At 40.3% G+C, this 24,366-nt stretch overlaps 1 protein-coding gene across 2 annotated transcripts; it reads left to right on the top strand.

Moving 5' to 3' along the window:
• The first annotated feature begins 223 nt into the window (after nucleotides 1-223).
• NXT2 (nuclear transport factor 2 like export factor 2) lies at nucleotides 224-6,432 on the top strand. Of its 2 annotated transcripts, none has more exons than XM_046674030.1 (4): nucleotides 224-371; nucleotides 1,347-1,433; nucleotides 3,185-3,329; nucleotides 4,219-6,432. In XM_046674030.1, the coding sequence occupies exons 1-4, from the start codon at nucleotides 357-359 to the stop codon at nucleotides 4,398-4,400; spliced, it is 429 nt and encodes a 142-aa protein (XP_046529986.1). In that variant the 5' UTR covers nucleotides 224-356; the 3' UTR covers nucleotides 4,401-6,432. The 2 variants fall into 2 exon arrangements, with proteins under 2 accessions (XP_046529986.1, XP_046529985.1); XM_046674029.1 differs by lacking the exon at nucleotides 224-371 and adding an exon at nucleotides 490-613.
• Nucleotides 6,433-24,366: the final 17,934 nt, after the last annotated feature.

Here is a 24,366-nt window from a genome sequence, read left to right as displayed (position 1 = left end):
TGTTTTTGTTCTTTGCCCAGGGCGCGTCGTTGGAAAAATGGATACTTTCTTTAGAGTATCCAGTTTACAAAAGCAAAGTTTTTTTTTTTTCTTCCAAACTGAGTATCAAACAAGTGAATACAGAAGGCATTGAAGGCTCGGAACTGAAGGAATGTGCACTCAAGGTTGGAACATCGGGGTGCTTTTAACAACGGACCGAGCTACTTCCGGGAGAGAATGGGCGGGCAGAAAATTCCGTGCGTTTGGCGGGTTTCGCTGTCTTCCTAAATATTTGGTCCTCCCGCAGCTCGGGGAGCCGGACACGTGAGGACGTAGTGACGCCGCCACTGCCTGAGCAGGCTGCTTCGGGCTCCCAGATGGCCATGTCTGTGGTGAGTGCCCGGGCCGCGGCAGGGTTCCTGGGCACCGGGGCTTGGGCGGCTGAGGGGAGGGACGCGGGGCCGGGCTGGCTGTGCGTCACGTGGTCACGGGGCGACTGAGGGATTGGCGCTCTCGCTGCAGCCCCTCTCCATCCTTGCTGTCCCGACCCCCGGCCCCCCGGCGGCCGTGCGCTCCCTTTCAGATCCTAGGAAGGACCCTGGGATGAGAGCGAGCGAGAGGCGGGAATGTTGGGGTCTGTTGTTGATGGTTTGCAGTCTCCTTTGCTCGATTAGCTCCCTCTCTAGATAACTTTCGATCACCTGAGACAAAAATTCAAATGATAGGCTGGGCTTGGTAAATGGCTGGGGAAGGAGGTATTTAATTTTCCTGCAGGAGAAAACCCCAACAGCATTTTCTTCGGTTTTACCATTTTTTACAAACGCCGGTGAATTTTTACATACTGCGAGGAAGTTTCCTAAGTACCTGGTTTTTCAAGTAGTTTCTTGAACTTTATTCTCATCCTGTTTTTTTTTCCCATTCAACAGCTTTTGAGCGAGGTCATAAATTTTCACTTGAGAACTCAGCGCTTGCCTAACTTATTCAATGGCAGTCCCGCCCCCCCCCCTTTTTTTTTTTAAGATTCAGACCACATCATTTTTATTAAAGTCAATGTTTTGGAAAATATTGAAAACCAAAAGTACTTAAAGTACCAGTTGTCGGGCAAAGATTATAAATTTATGTATGAAGAGAGAAAAAAATTCACTAATGAAGGATGAGTATGTTCTAAAGATATGTACCTAAAAATAGTGAAAAATTCAAAAATCGGAAATATTTGAGTCCTAAATTTTAAAATGTCCGAATTTATATGGAAGAATGTGGACTGTGTGTGGAGCTACAAGATGAAATCAATAACTTTTCTTGGTGGTTTTGTGTTTGTGAGCGGTTGGAGGGGTGGTGATAATACACTTACGAGTTTTTTCTTGTAGGATTTTAAAACTTACGTAGACCAGGCATGTAGAGCTGCTGAGGAATTTGTCAATATTTACTATGAGACAATGGACAAAAGAAGACGGGTGAGTGTTACAGACTCCTTTGCTCTTTCTTAAATGCGTTCTTTTTTGAACCAGCCATTCATCTGACTTGCATAAGTGATAGCTGTGGACTTGGTTTGTTTTTTCTGTTTTTTGTGAGGAAGGCTGGCCCTGAGCTAACATCTGTGCCAATCTTCCTCTATTTTATGTGGGATGCCACCACAGCATGGCTTGACAAGTGGTGCCAGGTCTGTGCCCGGGATCTGAACCTGCGAACCTGGGCTGCCAAGGCAAAGCATGTGAACGTAACCACTACGCCACCAGGCTGGCCCGTGTGGATTCATTTTTTAAAAGTGTATTGCTTATGGAAGGATTGGTATGGTATTAATGGAAGTGTGGGCTCTGGAATCATAGCTCTGCCTTTACTAGCTCTGTGACCTTAGGCAAGTTGCTAACCTCTCTAAACTTCATTTTACTTTTAGGGTGGTAAGTGGGAATTAATTTAAATACTGCTTTTAACATGGGGCCCGAAATATGTTTACTTAAATATGTTACCTTTTCTTAGTCCCACCATTTAACCAATATGGTTAAAATTGTATTACTGCTGGTGAAGGGGTCTGCCATTACAGGGGATGTTCCCTGATTTGCGCCTTTAATTTCCAGTATTAATAATTTCTGATTAAATCTCACAGCTGTAGCTGGCATGCACAAACACAATCCACACGGCTTGGATACTTTCGGTCTTGAGCAGAACAAGTTCTCACTTCGTCAGCTTTCTTCGTTGTGATTTATCCCTGAGCCATGTCTTTTAAGTAATTATTTCAGTATGTGCTTGAGTCTTGCCTAGGTCTCTTATTAGCATAGGACTAATGTGTTTGAGAGAATTTTCTCTATGCTGCAGGTACAGAAGTTAATATCTTTAAAAACCTATTTTTTAAGGCAAAAGATGAAAGAAGTTCCTGGTACTGATGTTTGATGACATGGGACAGGGGCAAGGAATGTGACAATGGATTTTTATTGTACCTTGCTGCTTTCAAAAATAAAGTAGCAAAAAAGGCAACATAGTTCATTTCCAGAGTCAAGATATGTGTTGCCTTTTAAACCAAGTTAAATTTTAGAGTTAAGCAAATAATGTATCCTGTGACACACTGAACTCCTGTGACTAACTCCCGTGACTACAGTTACCTGTTGAATTTGGTGTTATTTGGGCCTTAACTTACTTATTGAAGACTCTGCTGTAGCAAGTACTTGTGATTCTTTTGAACTAAATATGCTATTCGAATAGCAGTAAAAGGAACTAATTCTTCCTAACCCATACAACATTAACTGGTTCAAACCTTAAATGACTCACGTGTCTATAAACATTAGGATTGAAGTGAAGAGGTAGGGCCTAACTTACAACTTCATTCAGAATTAGAAAAGAGAGGGGGACTAAAACTGATTTGGGGCTGCATGTGCTTGAAACCTGTGATCATTTAATTCATTTTAATATAGAAGGCAAAACTTTAAAACTCTCTTCCAGTTTGAATGCAAAGTTTTCTCATTCTGGCTAAAGTGAAATATGAAAAAAATATTTAGTTGCCTAGTTTATTAAGAGTAGGGTGATAGCTATTTAAGGCCAAGATTATAAGGCAGACACTTTGTTTGTGTTGTCTTCCAGGGGGAGGGGGCAAGGGGAGTAGTGATGGAGGTAGAACTGTGAAAATGTGTATATATCACCTGTAACTTTTCAACCCATTTCTATAAAATGCATACCCAGAAACAAAAGTCTTTCCTTTTTTTGTTCTTTTTAGGCACTAATCAGGCTGTATTTGGACAAGGCCACTTTAATATGGAATGGAAATGTTGTTACAGGGCTGGAAGCTCTAAACAATTTTTTTGAGATGTTGCCTTCTAGTGAGTTCCAGGTCAATATGTTAGATTGCCAACCAGTTCATGGTAAGATCATGATCTTTTAAGGTACTTCCTTTGTTTTCCTTTAGTGAGCACGGAGCTTTAGCACCAAAAGCAGCAAGCAGCTTTTAGAGGTAGAAGTAATTACCTTTTTGAGCAAGTTAAATGTTATGAAAAATTCAGTTGTCAAATCAGACTTGGGGTCTCCTTTAGATGTGTCTCACTGCAGAGGAGCGCTAGGAGGTTTGGGTGGATTGTGTGATGATGGCTTATTAAAAGTTAGGTTAGAAGTTTGAGACTAAATGTGATTGTTGATGGAGAGGAACAATTATATTTTTTCCTTAAATACATAGTTGTCTTCTGTGCCTTGAAATGTCTCCAGAGAAAAATTATACCTCTGATTAACGTGTTTGATTATCTTACAACCTATTAAAATTTCACAGAAGAAATTTGTTATGTGAAAGGATGGGTTTGGCAAGACAGAATTTGAATCAAAGTCGATTGATGCAGTTTGTAAGATTAACCTCTAGGTGGGGTCCTAAGTGTCTTAAGTAGTAGTTGAGGGTGATTTTTTTCCCGTCACAGTTTTTGGAAAGAACAATAGCTTAAGAAGCAAAATATGAAAAACCTCTGTTAGAAACCCAATGAAACATTAATAAATACGGAAACCAAATGGTCCTATGCTAGATATAAGCTCTTTATTTTGGAACTTTAGAGTACGCAAAATCTTTCTGTACTGATAATAATTTTAATATATTTGAAGTGATTATTTAATTTTCTGCCTTTGGCTGTGCTTACTCAAGATTATGCTCAAGGTAAGGGAAGTTTATGAAACTTTTTCTAGTGTTAAATTGTAAGCAATATAGTTTAAGCCTGAAAATCTGCTTATTTAAAGATAGAAACTGACCTCCTCTCTTTCTGTGTGTGGGTGAAGAGCAAGCTACTCAGGCCCAGACTACAGTTCTTGTTGTGACCAGTGGAACTGTGAAGTTTGATGGCAACAAACAACACTTCTTCAACCAGACCTTCCTGCTGACTGCTCAGTCTACTCCTAACAACACTGTGTGGAAGATTGCAAGTGATTGCTTCCGTTTTCAAGATTGGGCTAGCAGTTAAAGGGGGAAAAACTCCATTCTCCTTGGGTCCATTAGTAGCAGCAACAGAAATTTATGTGAGTTAATTCATTTCACTGCAGAAGCACTATAAACTAGTATGTGCTGAAACTAAGTTTCTTTAATTTTTTTTTATTGTTCTAGCAGCACCTTTTCTAGCAGCTGCTGGTTTAAATCGTTGCCCTTAAGAGCTTTAATGCTAATTTTTTACATGCCTTATATACATTTCATTAATGACATTCTTATAGTAATATTAAACACATGACTTCTGTACTAACATACTCACTGTGAGCCCAGCCTACTGCAAAAATAAAATCCTTTTATAATACTCTCTATGGGACATCAGCACAACATCACTCTCTGGGAGGAAGTGAAGCATTTTTTTGTTATTAGGTTAATTTTGTAGTAGAATACATACCTATTTTCAGTAAACACTGTTAATGTACTTTTAACATAAGGTCTTTCCAAATCAGTTCAATGAAAACGTTACTAAGTTAGGTTTGCATAACTACTCTGATGTGTTCGAATCACGTGTAGAGATGTTCAGTAGTCTTTTTTCATATTAAGTAATGTTTGTATGTTGGCATGTTTTCTCATGAAGTAAAGTAATCTACTAGAGAGGGGTAAAATGTTCTCAGTTGGTACCTGAGTATTGGATACACTCAGTGGCTTAAAAGCCAAACTTAGAAAGCTTTTTCTTGGCAGCTCCAGGTCTGTAACTTTCGGTAATGGATGGTAGCAGGACTAATAGCTTTAATGGGAGAATGAGGAGTGAGAAATGTAGAGATCCAAGGTTGGCCAGAAGTTAAGAGGGGTGGCCACATGGTAAATTTTTGGTACTTTTCTACCTCCTAAAAATGTAGCCTATTTTTAGGATTTAAGTCATTAAGGTACTAAGTATCCTTGCCAAATGGTCATGCTTGTCACTTTTGTTCTAAGAATGATTTTTAAAGGTTTTCCCAGTTCACCTCATGTTTATCACCAGTATACATCTCAATTTATTCCATAACTTACGGGGGTAAAATGTCAGCAATAAGCCTGACCCTGCAGCAGGGTCTGACAGGAAAGTTGGAAACAAAGCCATTGCTATCTCTTTGGGACACCCTTAACTTCTAAGTCTTCCGTGTGAACTTCAGGCCAAAAGTCTCCTATGCATTACCCCCCCCCCCACCCCCCAGCCCAGGTAAGTGATTTGTTTCCTGTGTTTTACACTGTCAACTGCATGATCCTTTTTTTTACTTATTTGAAGTAAAAATTATTTAGTTTTATGATTCGTTCTTCCATATGGCATTGAGAAAATAGATCTGTTTTAAAACATGTTCCTGTTATGTGGCTATCTCTGTCTTTTTAAAGAAAAAATAGAGAACAGCAGATCTTCATAAGCCCAAAACTTCAAAAGAACAAATTAATTCATTTTATGTCTCAACGTCTAAAGAGCTAGCTTTGGTTTCTGGTTAAACTGCAAACGTTTTTCCATTCTTGAACTTACTGTTTTAATGCTTTTAAGCTAGATATGCCAGCTTTGTTTCTATATTGCAACTCAAAGTTAATGTTTCTTATCACTTAATTTGAAAACCAGTAATTCATTTACTCTTGCCCCAAACTAAACGTTATATTTCTGATATATTAACAAAATAGAATTAAATAGGAGAAGGAGGTGGAACTGAAATTTGACTACACCTTGTAGTACTGATCAAAACTTACACGTTATTCTACTAGGAGTGAGCTTATTCTAATTTTGGATTGGCTTTTTAAAACCACAGTTTTCGCAGCAACAGAGTGCCCAAACACTGCCCTTTCCTGTATGGAGAACAGTCTCGTGTAAAAGCTGCATATAATTAGCAATAAATGAATTGAGTGGTTGTATACTATTCATGAGTTGTGTGGTTTAAGACTTGTATATGAACTGCTTTTTCCAAACTGTATAACTTTGAAATGGCTGGAACTACTCTTATACGGACTAGACTATTTTTGACATGCACATATTTTTGTAACTTGAAAAAAAATAAAATCTGCCTTGTGACAAGTTTTCCTAAGCTTGTTTTTAAGGTCTTTTGATTTTTTTTAAGTCTCCAGAACAGGTAGTTGTTTCTTTACAATGTAAGGTTTTTCAAATTTAAAAAAAGTGAGAATATTGAAAACAATTGTTGACAACTTGGACTTGGTCTTTTCACTAGCCCACTTTATTCTTCCTCTTTTCCTACCAAATATTCACGTTGCTGAGATCACCTGTTTGGGGCAGCAGTGAAGTTTCTGGTGAGACGTTGGAAATTTTAACCTTGAGAAGCTAGCCAAAATGCCATATTTAGTAGGCAGTGAAACCAAAAGACAGTTGATTTCCAGAAGGAATGGTCCCTGTAACTTTAATTCTGCTTTAAAAATATGTCAACAGACACTTGGAGAGGAGTGAGAAGAGGCAACAGCCCTTGAAATCCAGCTACCGTATTTCATCTCTTCAAAGATGCACATATTTTTCACAATTTAATACCCCTGAAATTGGTATGGATCATAAATTGATGCCAAATCATAGTTTAATTGGCTTTTGCTCTTTTCCGAGGGGTACATAAAATACTGCTGAGTCTTGCAATCATTGGCTTCTTAGAGTGATTGAATACAGTAATGAATTTTGCCTAGATAAAAATGGTTAGGAGTTACTTAGGTCTAAATTTGGTAGGCATTAATGGAAGTGAAAGGCTGTACGCCTAAGAGGCTAGAAACTCATGACTCGAACTCTGTCACCAAGTTGTTTGTATTTCGTGGCTAGCTCATATGGCTGGATGAGCCACAGACACTAAGCATGCATATTCCTGGGTGATTGGAGGCATAACATTTTCCTATTTTGGGAAAATTACCTAGTAATGTATCGTGTGTCTAAAAAGATAGTCCCAATGAGGTTAAGGGTGAGTGCAGCGTTTGGGAAAGAAGCAAGAAGTCAAATAAAAACCAAGAAAGTACCGAGTTCTTTCATTCGGGAATATTGCTGAAGTGACTTGTCTGAAATTAGGCAGGAAGTTTGATAGAGGAGAACTTGATTTCCTGATTTTTGTTATAATATGATTTAATATAGGGTAGAAAGGACAAGCTTTAACCTAACCTTAGCACACATTTAGGGGGAAATGGTAAGGCATGTTTGGCTTTTTGATTTAACAGTTGGCTCTGGACAATAAAAATATTTCATCAAAACACTTACTACCAAACACTGCTGTATTCTATTAATAAAATATTTGCCCTTCTTGGCCAAATGCAGCTTTCTGCACAAAAGATTTCTCAGTGACTATCAGTGGGCTATATATATTTGTCAGTCTTGCTTCCTAGAGAAGTACTAAAAGGGAAATGTAGACTGTTGTTGGAATAACGTGTCAGATGGAGAGTCAGGATACAGCCTAAATCTGGGATTGAGGTATATGCAACCTCTAGTGGCTTTCAAAAGATTCGCTCTAATCCACTGTAAAAACTGTAAAATGTCAAAAGCCACCATACAGATGCATAAATACAACTAACAGAAATTTTATGTCCAAAATAAAACTCATGCTTACTACTTGCAATGTGTTTCTAGCATTTTCTATTTCACTTTTTTTTTTTTTTTTGGTGAGGAAGATTAGCCCTGAGCTATCATCTGCTGCCAGTTGTTCTCTTTTTGCTGAGGAAGATTGTCCCTGAGGTAACATCTGTGCCCATCTTCCTCTATTATACGTGGGTTGTAGCCACAGCATGGCTTGATAAGCGGTGTGTAGGTCTGAGCCTGGCATCCAAAACAGTGAACCCTGGGCCGCCAAAGCAGAGCATGTAAACTTAACCACTAGGCCACCGGGCTGGCCCCTTTATTAATTTGTTTTGAAAATGCTGGTCATAGCCTGGTGAATTGGTTTTTATGACTTCCTAATGGATTGTACCAGCAGTTTGGAAAACAGAGAAATAGAGGAAGCATAATATTTTCACTATCACTTTCTAGTGGGGGTGAAAAATTAGGCTTACAAAAAGTGGTGCCATATGTCCGTGATGTCACCTAGACTTAGAAATGATCAAAAACTTCCTCCTCAGGGATATTCGTGGAGGGCCGTGAAGGGCAGCACTCTTTTCCTCCCATTCCTTATCTTGCACCTCAAGTTCAGAGCTTCAAAAGCAACTCTTGAAGTTAGTTTTTAGGTAGAATCTGGGAATAGGATGTGCGGCAATAAAAAGGAGTTGAAATAGGCAGGAGGCTGCCCTGTTTCAGATGTCCAAGCGGAGAACGGAGAAGGCATTCCAGCGGAACCGCTTTTGAACATGGTTGGATACCACATAAACTGTATTTCAGTCTATTTTAAGTCAATTTCATGTGTTTTTCCTTTCTCTCCCTCCTTGAACACTCCACACATCTCTGTATGAGCCCCCTCGGGTTAACAAGGGCTGTGGTGGTCTCTAAGCTGTAAATCCTGGTGTCAGATCCAAAGGACACCTGTATTCTAAGGACATTCTGCCCCTGATGTGCTTTGTGACCTTAGGCGATTCACTTACTCTGGACCTCTCTTCAGCTGTTGAATGGAGATTTGTCCTATCTGGCCCACCAGGTGGTTGTGAGGATCAAATGACGACAAATGTGAGAATATTTTGAGAAGTGTAAAGTACTGCACAAATACAATAGTTATATTTTTTGGCTTGATAATTGGCTTCTCCGTCTCCCCAGGGTAAAATCAATTGATAGGGACTGCCGTCCACAAGCAGACACTCATTCTAAATCCTGCCACTGCCTTTATGAGACTTATCAAGCTCCGCAAAAAGACTAAAATTACATTGATAGAGATGGCTATTTGACCATAAAAAGAGATTCAGGGGAATCTTAAAGGGAAGCAAGGATAGCAATTTGCAAATGTGTTTTTGAGAAGTCTTTCTGTGACCAGGGGAAAAAATGGACTGTAACATTATTGATTCCAAATCTCTCACTCAAGGGCAGGAAATCAGCAAGAGGAGTTTGCAACACTTACCAAGTACAGATGCTGCTGTTTGCCTTGGAGTCCTGAGCTGCCTGAGGTGGCCAACAAGCTCTTTGTGGCCCTGACCCTTTTGTGTCACTTATGAAAGATCCTTTCGGAACCATTTCTCTGCTAAGCTCATCTGTCCATGATTCCCAATGATCCAGGCCCAATCTCAGCTAAAAATTCACTGGTTTTGGATGTTGCTGGAGAGAAAGGGCCAGAGAAGGGGACAGAGGAGAAAGTAGTTGGTGGAAGAGGGAGGGACAGTTGGGGAAATATTGCTTCAAAACGTCTGAAAATAAAAGGGGAGAAAGTAGGGGAGAGAAACCAGAAAATATAACCTCCCTTGGAGAGGAAATTAATGATCTCTCTGGGAGGGAAGGCATGGTGGCTGGGAAGCCCTTCACCTTAGAATGAGAGATGTAGCTAAAAAAATACATACACTCACAAATCTCTGGGAGATCAGTGGTAAAACTAGGGACGAGGTGACCTCTTTCCTCCATGTGTCCCTTTCTCCTATCCTTCTGGGGCCCTACCTTGTTATGCTTCTTGTAGATTAGACCTATCCTGCCCTCCCCGCAAATCCCACTTCCCAGCTCCAAACTTCTCTGCCTACAGAGTAATATCCTCAGGCCCCACCCTCCTTTTTGAAGTTAAGTTTGTTAACTCATAAGCTCGCTCTGGAGGGGATGGGCTTTTGTCTCTTGGGGTGGTTGCATTTTTTCTGGAAGCAGCTGCAACACTACCATAACTCCAATATCTCGCTTGTCTTGGCTCTTCAGACATATATTTTGTGTGTGAGGGATGGGAGGAGTTTGATTTGAAGATCACAGGGACCTTTGGTACCCCTAAAACTATACCTTGCCAGAAGGTGAACTCATATGTATCATTTACCGTGGAATATAAATTAGCCTCGCATATAACCACTCAAATATCTTACTGATTATGCATTCTTTTGACTTCTGTTCACTGTAATAATGGCTTTCATTCCACTGCTGCTCTCACACCTAGTTGACAGAAGACTGAAAACACTCCCAAACCCCATTTCTGCCCCATGCCACTTATTAGCCTGCAGAGCCCCTTTGGCAGCAGCCTAGGAAAACTCTAGAAGGTAGTGTGGTGTGAACTAAAGGGTCTGGACTCTGGAGTCAAAGAGACCTGGAGGTGAATTGCAGACTTGCCAATTGGTAGCTGTGCGATCCTTTAGCAATTTATTAATCCTCTACCAGAACTTCCACTTCCTCATCTATAAAAGGGAGATGATAATACTTACGTTGCAAGGTTATGAGGCTTGAATTAAATAACAGCAGTACTGTCCCTGTCACATAGTAACAACATAGGTAACCATCATTGGGAACTTCTATGGCAGCCTATGCTAAGCACCTCACATGCATTATCATCTCATTTGACCTCACAATAGCCTTAGTAAATAGATACTATTGCCACAACCATTTTTCAAATGAGGAAATTGAGGCTCGGAGAGATGGTCACTTGTCTAAGGCCAATAACAGGATTCAAAACCAGGCCTTTATGATTCTTAACTATTATGATATTAGAATTACGGGCACTCCACAAGTGGCAGTGAGTAGCATAATTGCTGTGTTGTACATTCTTAGAGCCAAGCCTGAAGGAGCCTTAGCTGCCCATACACCCAGTGTATATATGTGCCTACTCATTGTATGTCTTGTTAGCATCTTATTTCCTTACCTCCCTGGCTGGAAGGCTTCAAGAACCAAGGGTAAACATGGAGAAGCATATTCAGTATATATATCACAACTGAGTGTGAAACTCGGGCTAATGTCTGAAGAGAAAAATACGACAGCACAGGGTGGGAGCCATTCTCACTCCTACTCCTTGTAAGGCAGAGGAAACCAGCCCAACTTGCAAACCCTGTCTTGGAAGTGTCACTAGGTGATACCTGCCTAGATACCACCATGCTGGGCATTTTTCTGGTGGTTAGAAAGGCTTAGAGGTTGTGGCAGCAAGGGATACTACTCAATTTGCCCTTCACGAAAGAACTTACCTTTCAGCTGTGAGGAGATTTAGCTGACAGCCTCCAGCTACAGTGCCTGCAAGACCTGCTGCAGTATTTGAGCCAAGACCATACCCTGCTGAGGCAGTCTCTAGCCAATGACTGAACACAGCGAGAATGCTACAGCCTGGCCTGTTCAGTCCTTTGCAGGATTTCTCTAATGGGCCATCTTTTTTCTCCAGCTGTCCCCTAGATTGGCCGAGACTTTCAGATCCACGTCACAGCCTGCATAGCTCTGCTTTTGTCCGTCTTTCCTTTCACAAGTGTCAGATATGCATCAATGTCTGGAGACTTCCCTGCCCAATGCTGTTTCCTCGGTCTTTGTCGTTCACAGGTGTTAACCCTCAATAAACCTCTTTTACTCCTAACTCCATCTTGGTATCTGCTTACTAGAGAACCCAAACTGACCCAGGGCTTTTTGTTGCCTGCCCTTTGCTGAACTGAAGCACTGATCAATATTGAGAGTGTCTGGTGGCTTCTCAGGCAGGTATCCTAGTGGCCTGCTTGATGACTGCCATGGAAACGTCCACAAACAAGGAAAAAAATACAGGAGACAAAGACTCATTGTAAAGCCCCACACCCAGGCTACGGGAAAGGTTCCCCAGCCACTTTGGCAGAAGGCTTGGGACCCTGGCTGATTGCATTTGGCCTTGTGAGGGTTGGAGTTGAAGAGGGGATGGAGAGACACTTAGGCTGTCCAGGTCTGGAAGGCAGGGGCAGGAGATGGAGGATGGGGACGGAAATGCTGGGGAATGGAAATGTATGGCCCACATGGCACTGTTAGTATCTGTTAGTCTGTTTACTATTGTCTGGGTTTTATTCTTTTGGTCCTATTTCTTGGTATGCCTGGTAATTTCTTACTGAAATGCTGGAAATTGTATATGAAGGGTTGTAGACAATCCGAATCATGCTATCTTTCTCTAGAGAGGGTCACCCTATCTTCTAATAGGCACTGTGGGGGTACAGAATTCACCTTAACCCAATCAGGGACTAAGCTGACTTGAAGTGAGTTTCGGTATTTGTAAGGCTCAGTCTCCCCCTGGTTCCCTCCCACCCCTAGGATGTAGGCCTTCAGTAACTTAGAGCCTGAGGGGTCTACTAGGACTCTCCCTTGTTGGCAAGTACTAAACTCAAAGATTTTTTCCTTCTGTATTATGGGACTTCTGAAAACTCTAGTCTACTTTTCAGTGGCTTTCTACTTGCTTCCTTAGCCTCTTGCCCTCTGCAGCTTAATAATTTGGTAAATGTCTTGAGTCAAAAAAGCACCGAGTGCCAAGCTAACTTCTCTGTGCTTCACCTCTGTCTGGGATATTGGCTCCTTGGCAACTCTAAACTCCAGTTTTTATCTCCTCAGCTCCTTGCGATTTCTGAAAGTTCTGCTGGCTTCTCTGACTTTTGACAGAGAACTTGGTCCAGATTCTCAGTTTCTTGCCCTGCACCAAGAGTCAGCTAATGCCCTAAGGGTCAAAGCAGTGGCTCATCTCTCTGTGGTCCTCTTCTCTCCAGGATCTTGGATCCTCAAGTCCTGGCTATTTCGGCAGCTCTTGATGCCTTCAAATAGATGGCTTTTCTATTGTTTTTATGCATTACTCTGCAACAACATCTTCCATCGTAGCTAGAAGCAGAAATCCCTAATTAATACACATGGATATAAAGCCATTAATAAAAAGCTCCCTAATGTTTCTAATGTAGGATCTCTGACAGTCATCCTCTTAGAATGTTCCCTAAAATGTCAAAGCATCTGTAACATTGTCCAGGGCTACTCTCTTTTCACACATCCCGTATCCCACTTATGACAGACTTTTTCCTCCTAGTGTTCAGCTTCCCTTTCAACCTCTGTTCAGTCCTTAGCACAATAGAGGAATCTCCAAAGTTATAATTCTCTCAACTTTGTTCCTGGTCTCCTTTCTCCTTGGAGCCTTTGATGAGACTTGTCAGGGACTTTCCCCTGGTATGTTCTGCCTTCTATGTGATGGTTGCCTTAGCACCTGGGGCAGGAGTGAAGAGATTGGAAGATACTGCTCCCTGGCAGGTTGCTAAACCATACCTAGTCTATACCTGAGAGAGACTAGAGTTATTTCCAAAGAACTCACCTATTTAAATCAAACCTGCTGGGTCTGAACACATTGGTACCCACCACTTCACTAATACCTGGCCTCCCCATGTCCCTTACTACACCCCACCGATGCCCGCTCCCCTGATCTTTAGGAACTCCAGGCTTCACACAATTTACTCCAGATATGGGAAACTCTTCTCTCAGATCACAAGACCTAACCTTGTCTGGTCTTCTAAGAGACTATGAGCCAGATACTATTCATAAAATAACCAAAATATGTAGCTATTTGAAACTCACTCTGTATTTCATCTTGGCATAAACCTTCCACCATTCCACATGAGTGATTTTCAATCCTGGCTATGCAGTGGAATCATCTCTATAGCTTTTTAAACATCAGTGGCAGGCCTCTCCTCAATGATTCCGATTTAATTGATGTGAACTGAGCATCTTCACCTGTAGTCCCACTAGTCTCATGGAAAAAAAACTGGAGTTGCAGTGTGACAGACCTGGTGGGAAAAAGTTGAACTGCACCTGAGGAATTGAACCCATTATTTCTTAGAGCCCAGCTACCCCTAGCCTGAGAGCCCCGAGCCTATTTATTCTCAAAATAAGAATTCATGAATGTTTTTCGAACTTTAAGGAATCATTCCCACTCCTTGCAGTGCAATTTGTTAACGTGTGCTTCTCCTTACTACTTTGCGGGGGCGGGGTGTGGCAAAACAAGGAGTTTTCCAGCAGTTCCTTCTTGGCTTTCCAAACACCATGAAGATTTTTCTGAGTATAATTCTTTTTAATAAAGCCATCAACACCCTAAAGTGCCATTACTCCTGCCTGGCCCACTAGGACATTGGCTCAGGACTCAAAGTTCTCACAATCCTATCCTTTTTCTCTCTCTCAAAATCTTTTGATCCCTGTTCCCACACTCCACATCCATCTCCAACTCCCCAACTTGATAGTAAAAACAGAAAAATGGAAGGAGACATGTACCTTAGACCTCTTCCTGAGCCTGAAGTTGGCTGGCAGACCCTGGCTTTTCTCTGTTCCCTAGCACGTGTTTGATCCTCGCCTGCTCGAATGATCCCATCACACATTTCCTCATTTCCATTGCCCAATGGTAACATTTCTCTAATCTTATCACTACATTTTTCCTCTCTTTGTAAGAGAGTCAAGAACTTACCATATTTTCCTCAGCGTTTTCTATACCCTGAGCAGCCAGAGGCTGCCTTTTACTCCCCACAATCTAATCCTCTTCCCCTGGAAACTTTTTACATCCCCACACAAATCCTGAGCTTTCAGTCCCTAACATCATCTACCATAGACCCCACTGCTTGTCCCAACAAGTCAGCTCAGGGTCCCAGTATGAGAAGACCTAGATCCAGTGATGAGCTCAATCTAACTCATGAGAGCAGATTGTGCACATCTCCTCCCAGCTTTGTGTTCAGCAAAGTCACTTTGGTGGCCTGAAATCAACCATGATGGGAGTATTTACACTATAAAAATTGGAAAATGCTGCCAACCAGAGCTTCCACCCCCCCCCCCACAAGACAGCCAGTTATTAGACATTTACTAACAACAAATGGAGCCTGGCTCTGATGTTGGTTAGGAAAGGGGTGGAGAGAGCGGTGTTACACACTGTTCGTTCTGGGCACCAGTTCCATGAAATCTCCTGCAATACCTTTCCTCCTAGGATCGCCTTTATAAACCCACAGAGTAACACAGTCCCAGCTTCTGGATTAAACTAGGCTCCAGCAGTCCTAGTGCTGGGGGAACGTCAGTCTTTTTTGGATGAAAATGCTGTGGAAAGATGTTCCTAGCACTGGGACTATGTGGATTGCCCTACTTCTCAGCACCATTTGGCTAATGGTTCTGCTGCCACGGAGAAATATTACAGACTTTTGCATAGTAGGGTTTGAATCAAGCACCGCTGGTTACCACCCCACACTTAAGCAGTTCCACACAGTAGGCCCCAAGGTGTCAACCTCTAACCGCCACCCCAGGCTGTCACCAAAAATCTAATCAAGACAGTATTTGGAATCCAGAGGATGGTGTGCTGTTTCTTTATTGTTCTCCTTCTTTCAATTTACTCCTAGTCTGCTTCACAGAGTTCCTGGAAGTTCGTTTCCCTCCTTCTTTCCTTCTTTTTCCCCACTCTGAATTATCCCACTTCTGTCTCTCACGCTTGAGCTAATGAGACTCATTTTGTATTTGTCCATTTAATTTGAGATAGCAAGTCAAATATTCTTTTGAAAAAAGAAAAAATCCCTTCAAAAGGGAATTCCTGTAAAGCAAACAATCCTCACAGTCACAAACATTCATCCTCTCTCATAGCATAACTTTAATAGATTAGTATTCTAGAAAACCTTCACCACACTAGGGGTTAGGATGGCAAAGAGTGAATGGAATGAAGCGGACAGAGAATCCATGTCTTCCTCTCATTGTATTGTAAAGTCCCTGAGGGCAGGGACCATGTCAGAAAGAAAGAAATAGAGAGACAGGGAGCAAGAGAAGGAGGGAAGGAAGGAAGGAAAGAAAAAAGGAACAAGTTTTTGGTAGGCATTTAGAGCCAAGAACTATTAGTAACTATTAAGTTCAGACCCTATGTACAACTTGAATTTTCGTTGTTAGGTTGAGGAGGAGAAAGGTGGAGCTGTAACTGCAGCTATATCTGTCTGAACTCAAGAATCTAGGGACTGACAGAGGAAGAACTGTGTCAAGACAGATTGGAGTATTGGCAGCAACTCTAAGAGTTATGCATATGGAAACCCCAGACTCCACCCATTGAGAAGAGGAATAGGAGACTCACACCTAAGTGAGCATGTCCCAGCACTTTTTTTGCCACCAATGTGGGCAAAATGAGTAACTGATGGTAAGCTGAATGCTTCCTGGGGAGTCATTCCCTGGTGTTGGAGAAGATACATGGGAATGGTTCTGGAATCAAAGGCTTAAAATGGCATAACCGAATCATAACTAAGTGCAACTTTGCTTAGCAACTCAAGACTCATCCTCTTCACCCCAAGGTTGGCTGGCAGACTCTGGCCTTACCTGGCTCCATCAGCACTTGTTTGATGCTCATCTGCTTGCTTGATCCAAATCCATGGTTCCCTGCTTCACTGCTCAACTCAGCACCTTGGACCCTATGAGTACAGAATAGCAACACTGATTAAGACAACTTCTTCCAGGAATTCCACACAAATCCCAAACTTTCAGTCTTTGACATCATCTACCACAGATGGCAGTGTTTTGTATCAGAACTTTTCTGCTGTAGGAGTGAGTGTCTTAGGCAGACAGTATCCAAGGAAACTATCATTGCAAATTGAAGGTAAAATATGAATATTTGGGGCTGGCCCCGTGGCCGAGTGGTTAAGTTCGCGCGCTCTGCTGCAGGCGGCCCAGTGTTTCGTTGGTTCGAATCCTGGGCGCGGACATGGCACTGCTCGTCAGACCACGCTGAGGCAGCGTCCCACATGCCACAACTAGAAGAACCCACAACGAAGAATACACAACTATGTACCAGGGGGCTTTGGGGAGAAAAAGGAAAAAATAAAATCTTTAAAAAAAAAAAAAATATGAATATTTATAGACCCAAGAAGGAATGGTGGGCAAATAAAATGGTAAACATGAATGTAAACTCATTTAAACACTGTATAAGTTGATAAAACAAATGTCTCATTTTGGGGGTTATAAAAAGAACCAAACTATAATGGTGCATAACAGCAGCATGCAAGTCAAGAGAGTGTGATGATACAATGAAAACTACAAGACTTTCCTGAAAGAAATTGATGAAAACATAAAGAGATGGAAAGACATCCCATGCACATGGATTGGAAGAATAAGCATAGTTAAAATGTCCATACTACCTAAAGCAATCTACAGATTCAATGCAATCCCAATCAGAATCCCGATGACATTCTTTATAGAAATAGAACAAAGAATCCTAAAATTCACATGGGGCAACAAAAGACCCCGAATTGCTAAAGCAATCCTGAGAAAAAAGAACAAAGCTGGAGGCATCACAATCCGTGACTTCAAAACATACTACAAAGCTACAGTAATCAAAACAGCATGGTCCTGGTACAAAAACAGGTGCACAGATCAATGGAAGAGAGTGTGATGAACTAAATTGTTCTAAAGCCATTACATTTATTGGGATGGGGGTAAAATGTTATTTAATTTTAGACTTTATTCAGGTAACTATGCATGGTAAAATTTCAGAACTAGTCACTAACAGAACAGAAGTAGAATACAAATTCCAAACCAATAGAAAAAAATCAGTAGAATTTTTAAAGAAAAATAATAACAATATGATTTATCCCCCAGAAATGGTGAGAGCAAAAATGGCAGGAGAAGCATAACTTAAAATTAAGACAAAAAAATAAGCTCAAACACGTGAATAATCACAACAAATCTAAATGCACTTAACTGACTAGATAAAAGAGATTGTCAAATTGATCCTTTCATTTTTTAAACGTATCTATATGCTATTTACAAAAGACCCACCTAAAACAAACACAGAAAAGTTGAAAGTAAAAGGTTAGGGAAATATATATAAAACAAATACTAATGAATGGGGCTGGCCCCGTGGCCGAGTGGTTAAGTTCGCGCACTCTACTGCAGGCGGCCCAGTGTTTCGTTGGTTCGAATCCTGGGCGCGGACATGGCACTGCTCATCAAACCACGCTGAGGCAGCGTCCCACATGCCACAACTAGAAGGACCCACAACAAAGAATATACAACTATGTACCAGGGGGCTTTGGGGAGAAAAAGGAAAAAAATAAAATCTTTAAAAAAAAAAAAAAAACAAATACTAATGAAAAGAAAAAACAAAAAGAAAACTAGAGTTGCTATATTAATATCAGACAAATTAGACATTAGGACAAGAAGCATTATTAGAGATACAGAGGGTCACTACATAATTATAAAAGATTAAATTACCTAGGAAAACATAGCAATCCTAAACTTATATGTACCAAATTACATAGCCTTAAAATATATGAAATAAAATTTGATAAAATTACGGAAAGAAATGGACAAATCCACCATCAAAATGGAAAATTTAATGCTATCTCTCTCAATTATTGATAGGTCAAGAATCAGTAAAGATATAGGAGGTGTAAAAAACACAATAAAGGTTAATATCAACATATATTAAACACATAGGATGTTTTAAAGAAATGGTCATGTACGGTCATTATTTAAAAAAACCCAAATTGGTATCATATAGATCACATTCTTTGACTAGCACACAATTCGTTTAGAAATCAATAACAACAGTAGAAAAATCCTAAATGCACTTGGGAAATTAAAAAAAAAAAACACTTCAAGATAATTCATAGATCAAAGGAAAAAAACATCATTAGATATTAGGGAAATGCATAACAAAACCAGAATGAGATACCATTTCATACCCCCTAGGATGGCTATGGTAAAAAAGACAGACAATATCGAGTGTTATAAAGGATGTGGAGACATTGGAACCCTCATACATTGCTGTTGGTGCAGCCACTTTGGAAAATGGTTTGGCAGTTTTTCAAAATGTCAACATAGAGTTATCATATGACTCAGCAACTCCAGTCCTAGTCCATACCCAAGAAAATTGGAAACATACATCCACACAAAAATTTGTACACAAATATTCATAGGAGCATTATTCATAATAGCAAAGGTTCAGAACAACACAAGTGTCCATCAACTGATAAATGGATAAATAAAGTGTTGTATATCCATACAGTGGAATATTATATATCTATTAAAAAGAATGAGATTATGGCTCTAAGTTCTATTTTGAGCCACAGTACCTTATCAGTACCAACCTGTAAAAATTGCCTATATCCAGTACAGGGCCCTTAATACATCCTATCAAGATCAGCCTATTCAGATTATCTAATTTTTATATATGTAAAACTCACAACCAGTCAGGAGAGGGAGGGACAAAGCCATTAATTGTACTAAATCATATGTAGGACTAATATATTCAGATTCAGTAACTATTAAAACCCTGAGCTTTCACAGATCAATGACACTTGGTCCCACCACAGGGATGCATGCTGTCCTCCTCTTCTAACACAGCAAGATCAATCATCTGGACAGAAGCTCTGGACTTCACTAACTAAGGATGGCCCATGTAATGGATTCCACCCACAGTGAAAGCCTATGCAGCCACTAGGGAGAGATAGAGAAATCATACCATATCTGCAAGGAGATTGAGGTAATGTGGTCTTCTGCCCTCATCCTGAAGAACGTCTTTGTATGGTATGTAAATTAATAGAAAGTTTTAGTTCAGATGGACTAAATAATTTTATATTGGAAAATATTTTGCAGCATTGAATAATTGTATAATAATTATAATTTGAAAAATCTACCTCCAATTGGTTTCAACTTTATTACATCAAAACTAATGGAGAGAATACAATGAGATTCACTCCAGGTATTAGACCTCCATTACTTTGAAAGCTGGCTACACAAGTGTGTTCACTTTGCAAAAATTCACAAAGCTGTGCCCTTATGATTTGTGCACATTTTGCTTTTTGTGTTATGTTATATATACTTCAAAATAAAGTTTACATATATATACACACACATATACACACAGATATGGAAATATATGTATACATATTTGTGTGTGTATATACGTATATCCTTGCCCCAAACCAAACAACAAGCCTAGATGATTTGAAATGTTAGTTATGCTTTCATAACTTTCAAGGAACAGTCTATCCTAATTTTATACTAAGTCTTCCAGAAAACAGAAAAAGGGAGAATCTACCCCAACTCATTCTATGAGGCACATATAACTTTGATGTCAAAACTGAATAAAGACGGTATGAGAAGGAAAATCATAAGTCATTCTTACTCATGTATACATATGCAATCATTATAAACAAAAATTTTAGCAAACCAAGCTCAGAAGTTGATAAAAAAGATAATATGCTATAAGCAAATTGGGGTTATCTCAGGAATGCAAGGGTATTTTAACATTAAAAATCTATAAATGTCATTCACCATATAAACAGACAAAATGAAAAATAAAACCTGATTAATTCAATAAGTACAAAAAAGAAACATTTAATAAAATTCAGTATACTCAAAATAGAAACTCTTAGCAAACTGTACTGAGAACTTCCTTAATCTGATAAAGGTTATCTATTAAAGACAAAACAAAACAAGACCAACAGCAAATATCATTGTTGATGGGGCAATGTTGGAAGCATTTTGTTAAAATCAGAAACATGACATGGATGCCTACTCTCACTGATTCTAGTCAATATTGTACTGGAGGACTAAGTCTGTAAAGTAAAATAAGAAAAGGAAATTAACAGTGTATGGACTAGGAAGAAATTAAGACGTCTTTATTCGCAGATGATACCATCATCTTCACTAAAACAACCCTTAAAAATCTGCAAGTGATTACAAATTATAAGAGATTTAGCAAGGTGACCTGCCATGAGATCAATATTCAAAACTCACTTGCATCTCTATATTAGCAACAAAGAGTTAGAAAATTTAGTAATAAAAAAAACAAGATTTACAATTACAATGCAAACTATAAGGTACCTAGCACTGTTAGAACAAAAGAATGCAACACTTAATCAAGAAAACCATACAACTTTATTTTAAAAAGTTAATGTTCTAAATAAATGGAGCAATATACCATGTTCATAACCAGGCACACTCAATAATCATAAAAATACCAGTTCTTCCCAAATAAACCACTGGATTCAATGAAATTCCAATCAAAATCTCAACAGGCTTTTTCACTGAATTTGTCAACTGATTCTAAAATTTATATGGAATAACAAAGTACCAAGAATTGCCAAGACTACTCCTAGAGAAGAAGACAGGTGGGGAGATTTGCCTAAACAAATATTGGGACTCGTTATAAGCTATAGTAATGAAGACAGTGTGCTATTGATGCAGAGATTGACCAATTGATCTAACGGAACAAAGTGAGAGCTCAGAAATAGACCCACTCACACATACATGGAAGTGTGATATATGAAACAGGTGGCACTGCAGATTATTGAGGAAGGAGTAATTATGTAATAACTGGTCTGGACAAGTGGTTATCCATATGTTAAAAAAGAAAATAGATCCCTATTATACACCATACACAAAATAAGTCCAGATGAATTGAAGACGTAGATGTGGAAAGCTACACTTTTAGAATAAAATGTGAGAATATCTCTGTGACTCTGAGGTAGTAATTAATTTCTTGAACAAAACCCCAAGAAAATCACTAACCATAAAAAAGACTGATGAATTAGACTATATTAACATTAAGAACTTCTATTCGTCAAAAGAGACTATAAAGAAAATGAAAACACATGCTACAAACTTGGAGGAGATATTTATAATATATAAACAAAAAAAGGATTCCTAACCAGAAATATAAAGAATTCCTACAAATTAAAAAGAAAACAAATGTAAAAATGGGCAAAGGCCATGAATAGTCGTTTGATAGAAGAAACACAAATGGCCAATAAGCCTATGAAAAGATGCTAAACTTAATTAGTTATCAGGGAAATGCAAATTAAGACCACAATGAAACAATATTTTCTGCCCATGGCACCTAATGGGGTGGAAAGTAAGAATCTGTACCTGTGCTTGGAGTGGGGGAGAACTGGATCCAAAACATGAGAGTACTCCAGTGTGGGTCAGTGGAAAATGGACCTCACAGTCACTTAACTTTATTAGATGTGTGGAGATATTGTGCCCTGAGCAAAAGAAGCAATGAAGCCAACATGTGGCTCTCCTGGCAATGTCCACAAATGACACCAGGAAGGACTCCACCAGCTTTACTCCCCCTTTACGGTTATTTGTGCAGAATCCCCAGCTGTCCACTGACCTCAACTTTAGAGTAGGGGGCAGGGTGAAGAAGGAAACAGGCTTAACAGATATGCAATTGAGCCAAAGGATAAGGTGGCCCAGAATAACCTAGCAAGACAAATAAAGCACTTGATATACAGGTGCGGTGCCAGGAGTCAAAGACCGGAGATTGGGTCCAGTTGCGGAAACTGGGCATCCTGAGTCTGTCTAAGATAGCTGAGCATTGGAAGGGCACACAGTATGTGGTAGGGAACAACAAGGATGACTGCCAACATATAAAGTCCAGTCTGGGGGCAGCCAGGAATGGGGGGAAGCAGCTGTCAAGGTGATATATTGTAATAATCATATGACCATTAGGTAGCTGGAACAGAGAGGCCAGATGAATATACTATGAAGCCGTGGTTATTGGCTCACAAGAAATAAATTATAAGTTATGTTAAAAGAAGAAATATGAATTTCTTTTACAAACCAGATTGTGGGAAGGAGAGTCGAGAAGGAAATTAATCCTTGTAGAAGCCACAGTCTAGAGTGAATGGCTTCCTTTCCACACATCAGAGTTCATTCAACCCCACCACTCACAGGATCAAAAGGCAATGTGTTGACATATTGTTTGGAGGGGCACGTTGCAGAGCAATGCATAGGGTATAATCTCATTTAAATGTCTTATCTACCATGGGGAAAACAAGCAAATACACACATACACATTTCTAAGAATGTAGAGAAAGGTGTGAAAGGATACACACCAAACCGTTAACACTGGTTGCTTTAGGGGCTATGATTGGTAATGGGAATGGATTAAGAGGTCTATATTTTTCTTTATATACCTCTATATCACTGGACTTGTTCAACTAACATGTGAAATTTAAAAAAAAATTACATCTGATAGAAAGACTTGAGCTCACTCCTCCCATCTGCAGATTCAGCAGAAATTGGGTAGAGAAGGAAGGTCAATGACATTCAGCAAACACCGGAGGCAGCAGAGTCATGGGACACGATCACTTCTGTAGGGAGGGGTGGGGCATGTTCCCGGAAAGGGGGAGGTAGGGACATGGGGGAAGAAGAGGGTAAAAGGGAGAGGACTTAGGGAAGGGATAGAGAAAGGGGGTAAATCAGTGAAGGATGGCCAGCCTCTGGAGGCCTGGGAAGCTTCTACACGTGATTCCACCAAGGACCAAGGCGGTGAGGCCTTGTGCCTTTGTAAGGGAATGAGGTGGCTAGGCGAAGGGCACAATGCCTACCCTCATTCTCAACTTGGTGTGGCTTTGGGTCAATCATCTCAGCTCTGAGAACTGCTTAAACTTTCTTCAGTGTCCAAGGTATATGGTACACTTTAGAGAAAGGCAAATGTGGCAGCAGAACAGGGAACCAAAGAGGCAAATAGTTGCCTTACTCCATCTGTGGACATCGACAGCACCCTCATTGTGGACTATGAGGTAGCAAGGAGTGCCTACCTGCAAACGACTGTGGGCGACAGGGTTTCAAGAATTATCCACCCGTGGATGGCGATCCAGCTGGAGAGACAGTAAGGTCCATTTCCCCTACTCCTCCCACTGGTGGTAGCTAGAGACTCACCTTGAGGGTCAGAAAATAGAAAGGACCACCACGTACATGCAGCTGCATCCTGAGGCAGATCAGATCCCTAAGTGCCTTCTGCATCATCAAAGAAAGAATGATCTGTTTTGGTATGGTTCCAATGTTGTTTTAATTTAGTTTTTGAAAAATATTAATGTCATGTTTCAGCTCAATTATTCTCCCCAAGTGAAGGGTGTTCAGAATTATCTGAGGGTGGGGGAGTGCTTTTTAAAATCAGATACCCTGGTCTCCAGTCTAGGTGAGAATTCCTGCCTTTTCAAGCCACTACTATGAGCAGAAGTGTGTCATAGCACTCAGATGTGTTGGGACAGAAATGAACAAGCAAAAAGGTAAGAAACACTCTTCTAGCCCAGTACTTCTCAAAGTGTGGTTCCCAGATCAGCAGCATCAGTGTCACCTAGGAACTGGGTAGAAATGCACTTTAGTGGACCCCACACCAGACCTTACTGAATCAGAAACTCTGGGGTGGGACCCAGCAATCTGTTTTAACACACCCTCCAGGGGATTCTGA

Source organism: Equus quagga, chromosome 10, assembly GCF_021613505.1.
Source record: "Equus quagga isolate Etosha38 chromosome 10, UCLA_HA_Equagga_1.0, whole genome shotgun sequence".
Lineage (NCBI taxonomy): Eukaryota > Metazoa > Chordata > Mammalia > Perissodactyla > Equidae > Equus > Equus quagga.
This window is presented reverse-complemented; position numbering and strand designations above follow the sequence as displayed.